General features: G+C 42.9%; 1 protein-coding gene across 7 annotated transcripts in view; it reads left to right on the top strand.

The window, feature by feature from the left end:
• LOC139580899 (renalase-like) overlaps window positions 1-10,283 on the top strand; it is a 51,707-nt gene that overhangs the window by 2,148 nt on the left and 39,276 nt on the right. For 3 of the 7 annotated variants that reach the window (XM_071410038.1, XM_071410039.1, XM_071410037.1), the window contains exon 2: window positions 6,997-7,165. In XM_071410038.1, coding sequence (XP_071266139.1) covers window positions 6,997-7,165 — 169 coding nt within the window. Of the gene's footprint in view, window positions 1-3,470; window positions 3,614-6,996; window positions 7,166-10,283 lie in introns of all 7 variants that reach the window. The other 4 variants (XR_011676115.1, XM_071410041.1, XM_071410042.1 and 1 more) reach the window with 2 other exon arrangements.

The raw sequence follows: 10,283 nt of genomic DNA, 5'->3' as shown, positions 1-10,283 counted from the left end.
AATGATAGAGCTGTTTTAGTAACCGCATAAAACCACTATAAGGATTATTTGCATCAATCCACTGGCCATTTGTTTTGCAAGCTCTGTAATCACATGAGCTCTACAGAAACATTGCTAACCAAACAACAATGGTCTCTTGCTGGTGTTCACCTGCATTAAAGGGTAACTATTCCCAAAAATAAAACTCAAACGTGATCTCCTGATGTGGTTTAAGCATTGTTGTGGACTTAGAATGTCCAATTGTGTATTTAAAAAAATATTTAAGTTATATTTTGAGAGAGGAAAAAAATATGGAAACCTAAATGAAATCAGGGAACAAATTAAATGTTCAATTTGATTTGGGGGCTGAGGTGCTCAGAGGGAAGGGGTTCCCCCTTTCTGGCCAGTGGGTACCTCTTCCCACTGATCCTCCCACTGATCCCCACTGATCCTCCAGCCCAGAGAGGACTTCATGAACATCCTACTGGTCCAAATACGTTGTGAAAAAAGGTGTTTATTTAAAACTTCAACAATGTCTCATTGTCTTCTGTGCTCTGTTATTATAGTTGTCGTGAATGGCACGACAATGGGCATCAGGATCTCGTCACGGTATCTCTGTGCATTTAACTTGCCATCGTTAAAATGCAATTGTTTTCGTTCTCCGTAGCTTATGCCTGCCCATACCATAACCCCACCGCGACTATGGGGCACTTTGTTCACAACTTTAGCGTCAGCAAACTGCTCGCCCATACGACGCCATTCACACACTGTCTGCCATATGCCTGCTACAGTTGAAACCAGGATTCATCCGTGAAAAGCACACTTCTCCAGCGTGCCAGTGGCCATCGATGGTGAGCATTTTCCGACTGAAGTCATTATGACGCTGAATTTCAGTCAGGTCAAGACCCCGGTGAGGATGACGTGCACGCAGATGAGCTTCCCTGAGACGGTTTCTGACAGTTTGTGCAGAAATTTGTCAGTTGTGCAAACCCACAGTTTCATCAGCTGTCCAGGTGGCTGATCTCAGGCAATCCCGCAGGTCCTGGGCTAGCATGGTTCAAATCAAATTTTACTGGTCACATACACGTGGTTAGCAGATGTTAATGCAAGTGTAGAGAAAAGCTTGTGGTGTAGCGAAATGGTTACACGTGGTCTGCTGTTGTGAGGCCAGTTGGATGTACTGCCAAATTCTCTAAACAACGTTGAAGGCGGCTTATGGTAGAGACGTTCAATTCTCTGGCAACATTCTCTGGTGGACATTCCTGCAGTCAGCATGCTAATTGGCCGCTCACTCAACTTGAGACATCTGTGGCATTGTGTGTTTGACAAAACTACCACACTGTTTAATCAGCTTCTTGACATGCCACACCTGTCCGGTGGATGGATTATCTTGGCGAAGGAGAAATTCTCACTAACAGGGATGTAAACAAATTTGTGCATAATTTGAGAGAAATAAGCTTTTTGTTCATATGGGAAAAAAATTTGATATTTTATTTCAACTCATGAAACATGGGACCAACACTTTACGTGTTGTGTTTATATTTTTGTTCAATGTAACTAATTTGCTTTAAATAGTACAGTTAAACTTTTTACACTTCTTGTCACAGCCGTTGCTGGAAGAAGACCAAGGTGCAGCATGGTGAGCGTACCTTTTCCTTTTTATTTCAAAATGTCGCCAACAAACGAAAAACAACCGTGAAGCTTACAGGGCATTAGTGCCGCAAACAAAGTTAACTACCTACCCTGAAAGGAGGGAAAAGGGCTACCTAAGTATGGTTCCCAATCAGAGACAACGATAGACAGCTGTCCCTGATTGAGAACCATACCTGGCCAAAACAAAGAAATACAAAAACATAGAAAATAGAACATAGAATGTCCACCCAAATCACACACTGACCAAACCAAAATAGAGACATAAAAAGCGCTCTAAGGTCAGGTCGTGACTCTTCTTCCACTACCACAAAAATACTTTTGAAGAGCTAAAGCAAGCCCCACAACTTTACTTCATGTACAGTTACCATCTAGTTTGAGTTATCATTTCAATGTTTATGCATACACTGATTGTTCAAAACATTATGAACACCTGCTACTTCCATGACAGACTGACCAGGTGAATCCAGGTGAAAGGTATGATCCCTTATTGATGTCACTTGTTAAATTCACTTCAATCAATGTAAGAGGGAGGAGACAGGAATAGAATATAGAATAATTTTAAAGCCTTGAGACAATTGAGACAAGGATTGAGTATGTGTGCCATTCAGAGGGTGAATGGGCAAGACACAATATATACAGTTGAAGTCTTCCTTGCTGAGCTGCCTTTCAGGTTATGTCAATATAGGACTTGTTTTACTGTGGATATAGATACTTTTGTACCTGTTTCCTCCAGCATCTTCACAAGGTCCTTTGCTGTTGTTCTGGGATTGATTTGCACTTTTAGCACCAAAGTACGTTCATCTCTAGGAGACAGAACGCGTCTGCTTCCTGAGCGGTATGACGGCTGCGTGGTCCCATGGTGTTTATACTTGCGTACTATTGTTTGTACAGATGAACGTGGTACCTTCAGGCGTTTGGAAATTGCTCCGAAGGATGAACCAGACTTGTGGAGGTCTACAATTTGTTTTCTGAGGTCTTGGCTGATTTCTTTTGATTTTCCCATGATGTCAAGCAAAGAAGCACTGAGTTTGAAGGTAGTCCTTGAAATACATCCACAGGTACACCTCCAATTGACTCAAATGATGTCAATTAGCCTATCAGAAGCTTCTAAAGCCATGTCATAATTTTCTGGAATTTTCCAAGCTGTTTAAAGGCACAGTCAACTTAGTGTATGTAAACTTCTGACCCACTGTTATTGTGATACAGTGAAATAATCTGTCTGTAAATAATTGTTGGGAAAATTACTTGTGTCATGCACAAAGTAGATGTCCTAACCGACTTGCCAAAAGTATAGTTTGTTAACAAGAAATTTGTGGAGTGGTTGAAAAACGAGTTTTAATGACTCCAACCTAAGTGTATGTAAACTTCCGACTTCAACTGTATTTGGCTATGGTGTACATAAACTTCCAACTTCAACTGTATATGATTCCATATGTTTTATTTCGTAGTATTGATGCCTTCACTATTATTCTTTAATGTAGAAAATGGTAGAAATATAGAAAAACCCTGGAATGAGTAGGTGTTTCCCAACTTTTGACTGGTACTGTATATGGGAGACATTAAGAGATGTGAAAAAACATGGTTGTGTTTTGTTGTGCCTCGGGTAAGGGTATCTCAAACGAAATACCTTTTTTGAAGGTTGGCCACCAGACTAATTATGTCAATATGTTACTAGCATAATCAAATGTGGACATATTTTACAACATTTTACCAATGATATTTGTAAGTGGACTCAACAAATGTCAATCCATTGGTGTCTGTTTGTTCTGTCAACTTTGAGCAAGTTATTCTTTGGGTTCCAAGATGGCTCTCATCTTCATCATCACATTGTGTTTCAGTTTCTATGAAGAGCTGCTGGCCCATGGTGTTCTGAAGCCCCTGTTGTCCTCAGTGGAAGGCGAGGTGATGGATGGAGGCCATAAAAACTATGTCACTCCAACAGGAGTGTCCTCCATCGGCAAACATTTCCTCAAGCAGTTAGGTAGCCCTGTCTCCTACCCTTTTTACCTTGTATTTGAAGAGCACACTTTTCATGTCTATCTCAAATATCTTTGACAAGGACCTTGTTGGAGATGTGATTTGCTTGTATCGTTGTCTATTGAGTATAAGATAGCAGAATGTCATACTAGGTTAAAGTCATGGAATGTCATACGAGGTCAGAGTTTGCAAGTCGTTAGTAGCCCGACAGAAGAGGGCTATCAACTAGAGGTCGACCGATTAATCGGAATGGCCGATTAATTAGGGCTGATTTCAAGTTTTCATAACAGTCGGTAATCTGTATTTTTGGACACCGATTGTGGCCGCTTTTTTAATTTTTTTTTTTTTTTTTTATACAACTTCATTTAACCAGGCAAGTCAGTTAAGAACACATTCTTATTTTGATTGACGGCCTAGGAACGGTGGGTTAACTGCCTTGATCAAGGGCAGAACGACAGATTTTTACCTTGTCAGCTCGGGGATTCGTTTTTGCAACCTTCCGGTTACTAGTCCAACGCTCTAACCACCTGCCTTACATTGCACTCCACGAGGAGCCTGCGTGGCAGGCTGACTACCTGTTACGCGAGGGCAGCAAGAAGCCAAGGTAAGTTGCTAGCTAGCATTAAACTTATCTTATAAAAAACAATCAATCTTAACATAATCACTAGGTAACTACACATGGTTGATGATATTACTAGTTTATCTAGCGTGTCCTGCGTTGCATATAATCGATGCGGTGCCTGTTAATTTCTCATCAAATCACAGCCTACTTTGCAAAACGGGTGATTTAACAAGAGCATTCGCAAAAAAAGCACTGTCGTTGCACCAATGTGTACCTAACCATAAACATCAATGCCTTTCTTTAAAATCAATACACAAGTATATATTTTTAACCTGCATATTTAGTTAATATTGCCTGCTAACATGAATTTCTTATAACTAGGGAAATTGTGTCACTTCTCTTGCGTTCCGTGCAAGCAGTCAGGGTATATGCAGCAGTTTGGGCCACCTGGCTCGTTGCGAACTGTGTGAAGTCCATTTATTCCTAACAAAGACCGTAATTAATTTGCCAGAATTGTACATAATTATGACATAACATTGAAGGTTGTACAATGTAACAGCAATATTTAGACTTAGGGTTGCCATCCGTTAGATAAAATACGGAACGGTTCCGTATTTCACTGAAAGAATAAACATTTTGTTTTCGAAATTATAGTTTCTGGATTCGACCATATTAATGACCAAAGGCTCATATTTCTGTGTGTTATTATGTTATAATTAAGTCTATGATTTGATATTTGATAGAGCAGTCTGACTGAGTGATGGTAGGCAGCAGCAGGCTCGTAAGCATTCATTCAAACAGCACTTTCGTGCTTCAAGCATTGAGCTGTTTATGACTTCAAGCCTGTCAACTCCCGAGATTAGGCTGGTGTAACCGATGTGAAATGGCTAGCTAGTTAGCGGGGTGCGCGCTAATAGCGTTTCAAACGTCACTCGCTCTGAGACTTGGAGTAGTTGTTCCCCTTGCTCTGCAAGGGCCGCGGCTTTTGTGGTGTGATGGGTAACGATGCTTCGAGGGTGGCTGTTGTCGATGTGTTCCTGGTTCGAGCCCAGGAGGGGCGAGGAGAGGGACGGAAGCTATACTGTTACACTGGCAGTACTAAAGTCATCTTGTCATCTCCCGTCTGGATTACTGCAACTCGCTGTTGGCTGGGCTCCCTGCCTGTGCCATTAAACCCCTACAACTCATCCAGAACGCCGCAGCCCGTCTGGTGTTCAACTTTCCCAAGTTCTCTCACGTCACCCCGCTCCTCCGCTCTCTCCACTGGCTTCCAGTTGAAGCTCGCATCCGCTACAAGACCATGGTGCTTGCCTACGGAGCTGTGAGGGGAACGGCACCTCCGTACCTTCAGGCTCTGATCAGGCCCTACACCCAAACAAGGGCACTGCGTTCATCCACCTCTGGCCTGCTCGCCTCCCTACCTCTGAGGAAGTACAGTTCCCGCTCAGCCCAGTCAAAACTGTTCGCTGCTCTGGCACCCCAATGGTGGAACAAACTCCCTCACGACGCCAGGTCAGCGGAGTCAATCACCACCTTCCGGAGACACCTGAAACCCCACCTCTTTAAGGAATACCTAGGATAGGATAAAGTAATCCTTCTAACCCCCCCCTTAAAAGAGTTAGATGCACTATTGTAAAGTGGTTGTTCCACTGGATATCATAAGGTGAATGCACCAATTTGTAAGTCGCTCTGGATAAGAGCGTCTGCTAAATGACTTAAATGTAATGTAAATGTAAAGTGCCTATAAGAACATCCAATAGTCAAAGGTATATGAAATACAAATGGTATAGAGAGAAATAGTCCTATAATTCCTATAATAACCTCAACCTAAAACTTCTTACCTGGGAATATTGAAGACTCGTGTTAAAAGGAACCACCAGCTTTCATATGTTCATGTTCTGAGCATGGCACATATTGCACTTTTACTTTCATCTCCAACACTTTGTTTTTGCATTATTTAAACCAAATTGAACATGTTTCATTATTTATTTGAGGCTAAATTGATTTGATTGATGTATTATATTACGTTAAAATAAAAGTGTTCATTCAGTATTGTTGTAATTGTCATTATTACCAGTAAATAAATAAAACATTTTTTTTAAATCGGCCGATTTAATTGGTATCGGATGTTTTTGGTCCTCCAATAATCGGTATCAGTATCGGCGTTGAAAAATGGTAATCAGTCGACCTCTACTATCAACCGATAAAGGAGGGGGATATCTACAGTATTACCCAGTACAGGCCTTTTAGAAAACATTCACAGGAATTGACGCCTACAAAACCTAATAGTACAGTGTTAGCAGATCAAATCACAACCCTCATGCAACACCAGCTATTTTATTTCTAGTCTCCACTAAAAAGAGGTTAAGGGCTCCATTTATATTTTTTTCTGGACCTCTATGGTGTGCCTAACCTGGTTCTTCATCTCTAAAGAGATTCTGTAGTCTAATTCTGGAATGTACAACTCCGGGTCCTCGGAGAGAAGAGCTGTGCATCCTTGCTCTAATTTACTGTCTCATTCTGTGTTTCCTCCTCATTGTGCATCATTTGATTACTGTTTGTGGTGAGGTAACATACTGTTCTACTCGTCGCTTGCCACCGCCATGTGCGGCAGAGCGTGCGTGTGTGTGTAACCATCTCCAGGCTGTGTGTATCATTAACCACAAAGTTTGAATCATTTCCCCAGTGATGCACAATCAAACAGGTTCTCTGTATTTGACATCGTCTCTGGATTTTTCCTCACCGCCTCTCTTTCTCTCCTTCTCTTCCTCCGTCCGTCCCTCTATTTCACTGCAACAATGCCGACTCTGCATCTCTGCACCCAGGCAGAGGCAGAGGCAGAGGTGTTCTTTAACCACCAAGTCACCCACATCTACCAGAATGGAGCGAGCTGAGAGGTGTGTCGGAAGGGTACGGCCACGGAGCAGTTTGACGCTGTGGTCCTCACCGTGGCCATACCGCAGATCCTACAGCTGCAAGGAGACGTGGGCTCCTGTGAGTATTGATCTACCCACCATCCGCTGATGCACAGACATATGCATGGTTAGTCATAATACTACACAGCTCCAGTCTTTGAGGGCCGATGTGCTGTATGCTGCTCCTTTTTCATCCTGGCCTTATATCAATTAGGATCCAACGAGGTTAAAAACAGCTGGACTGAGGATCTTGAGGGCCTGAGTTGTTTACCCCTGATATACTGTACACTGAGTGTACAAACATTAGGAACACCTACTCTTTCCATGACAGACTTACCAGGTGAAATCTATGATCCCTTATTGATGTCACCTGTTAAATCCACTTCATTCAGTGTAGATAAAGGGGAGGAGACAGGGTTAAAGAAAGAATTTTAAGCTTTGAGACAATTGAGACATGGATTGTGTATGTGCCGTTCAGAGGGTGAATGGGCAAGACAAGATTTAAGTTCCTTTGAATGGGGTATGGTAGTAGGAGCCAACTTGACACAACTGTGGGAAGCATTGGAGTCGACATGGGCCAGCATCACTGTGAAACGCTTTCGACTGTGAAACGCTGTAGACTCCATGCCCCGACAAATTGAGGCTGTTCTGAGGGCAAAGGGGGGGTACAACTCAATATTAGGAAGGTGTTCAAAATGTTTGGTATACTCAGTGTATATACAGCCTATGTTTTTGTTTCTAATCAGCCAAATATTTGCATTGAACAATATGTGAGATATTCAGATCTTGTCTAGTTCACCTCTGCTTCTAGTTAAATGTGAGTTTTGGCATAGCTGGAGACAGCCAGGTCTTACGGTAACCTCAGGATTATAGCGTTGTGCCAGTAACTGAAAGGTAACTGGTTCAAGTCCCGGAGCCGACAAGGTAGAAAAATCTGCCACTGTGCCCTTGAGCAAGGCACTTAACCCCAATTGCTCCAGGTATGCTGGACATTGTTGGACCTTGGCTCTGACAACAAGCTGCTACTTAATTTTATGTTCATGATGAAGCTCCCCATCATTCCTCTGACTTAAGAAATTGGGTGTTATGAGAAATCTTACTTGGTATTCGCTCCTCACTCCTACACATATGTATGAATGCATCACTCTGGCCTCTCCAGACAGACAGAAAGACAGCTGACTGGCTGGTCAGTGGGTGATTAGGCCCCACCAGTAGACCAACAAACACAGAGCCTGTCCTTGGCTGCCAAACCGCTGACCGGGTCCCTCCAGTCGCATGTTAAATCAGTCTCCAGCTGTCTCTCTGGCTGCGAGGGGCTCGCATCCACAGCCAAATTTGTATTCTCCAAGTGAGATTTCGAAACCCTAACACAGTGTAGTGTAGATTCCTGAAGGACGAATATGGAAATGGGAGAGGAAGGCATAGTCCTCCAGGGTGCGTAGAGTTTCTTGGAAACGGTGAATAATGCAGAGTGTGAGCAGAAGTCGCTGCATTCCAAATGAGCCACTGGACTGAAAAAGGGAATAAAACGGTGGAGGAAACAGTGCCTATTGCTATTAGGGTGAAGAGATGGTCTGAGATGCTGAATTCCGAATGACTAGTTTGGTATCACGCACAGAAGGTTGAGGATGGTCGAAGTAGGGCAGTACAGTCGTGGCCAAAAGTTTTGAGAATGACACGAATATACATTTTCACAAAGTATGCTGCCTCAGTTTGTATGTTGGCAATTTGCATATACTCCAGAATGTTATGAAGAGTGATCAGATGAATTGCAATTAATTGCAAAGTCCCTCTTTGCCATGCAAATGAACTGAATCCCCCAAAAACATTTCCACTGCAATTCAGCCCAGGCAGGTGTGAGGGCATCTGCATGCACAGTGAGGCGAAGACTTTTGGAGGATGGCCTGGTGTCAAGAAGGGCAGCAAAGAAGCCACTTTTCTCCAGGAAAGACATCAGGGACAGACTGATATTCTGCAAAAGGTACAGGGATTGGACTGCTGAGGACTGGGGTAAAGTCATTTTCTCTGATGAATCCCCTTTCCGATTGTTTGGGGCATCCGGAAAAAAGCTTGTCCTGAGAAGACAAGGTGAGCGCTACCATCACTCCTGTGTCATGCTAACATTAAAGCATCCTGAGACCATTCATGTGTGGGGTTGCTTCTCAGCCAAGGGAGTGGGTTCACTCACAATTTTGCCTAAGAACACAGCCATGAATAAAGAATGGTACCAACACATCCTCCGAGAGCAACTTCTCCCAAACATCCAGGAACAGTTTGGTGATGAACAATGCCTTTTCCAGCCTGATGGAGCACCTTGCCATAAGGCAAAAGTGATAACTAAGTGGCTCGGGGAACAAACCATCGATATTTTGGGTCCATGGCATTCTCAAAACTTTTGGCCACGACTGGAGAGGATGAGTTGGTGAAGCAGGCAGTGGCGGTTCTAGACCATTTCAACTGGGGGGGGGCTTAGCTGGGGCCAGTTGTACTGTTAGAGGGGCCAGTTACATTAGACGTTATTGTTGTCATCGTTTTCTTCACTGCATTGCAGGCATTAGCAGGCAAAAGACCATGTTCATAATCATCATCGTTGCCACTGTCTAATAACGGATGTAAAAAAAGAACGATCGCAAAAATTTGTTATGTAAAAACTGTTTCATACTCCACATTTAGGGGGGCCACAAGGGGGTCCAAAATTGTTGTCACAGGGGCACTGCCCCCCCCCCCCCCCCCCCCCCACAGAACCGCCACTGGAAGCAGGGATATCTTCTTGAACTGTGCTGCACTGTGGGTGACAGTTAAAGCTGAGAGGTACACCTGAAAGGAACTATAGTCTGAAGTGATGGTGTCAGCTATGTTACCATTTACTGAATGACTGTGACATGTAACTGTACAAACAGTAAATGTCAGTCCAATTCAAGATTCGCTGAATCTTAAGGAGCAGTGGGGAATGGGTTATTTAAATTAAGACAGAGCCTCTGTAAGTATTACATATCGAATAACCTGTCTCTACAATATTCACTGAGTTGTCTCGAGAAAATGTACATTTTTTCTCTACTGGGGATCAAATCAAATTTTATTGGTCACATGCTGGTCACATGCACCAACTTTACAGTAAAATGCTTACTGTAGACATTCCCAACAACGCAGAGTTAAAAAGTAAGATAAATATTTGCTAAATAAAAAAGGAAATAGTA

This window comes from Salvelinus alpinus, chromosome 7 (genome assembly GCF_045679555.1).
Source record: "Salvelinus alpinus chromosome 7, SLU_Salpinus.1, whole genome shotgun sequence".
Classification (NCBI taxonomy): domain Eukaryota; kingdom Metazoa; phylum Chordata; class Actinopteri; order Salmoniformes; family Salmonidae; genus Salvelinus; species Salvelinus alpinus.
Note: the sequence above shows the minus strand (reverse complement) of the source record. Positions and strands in the feature narration are given on the sequence as shown.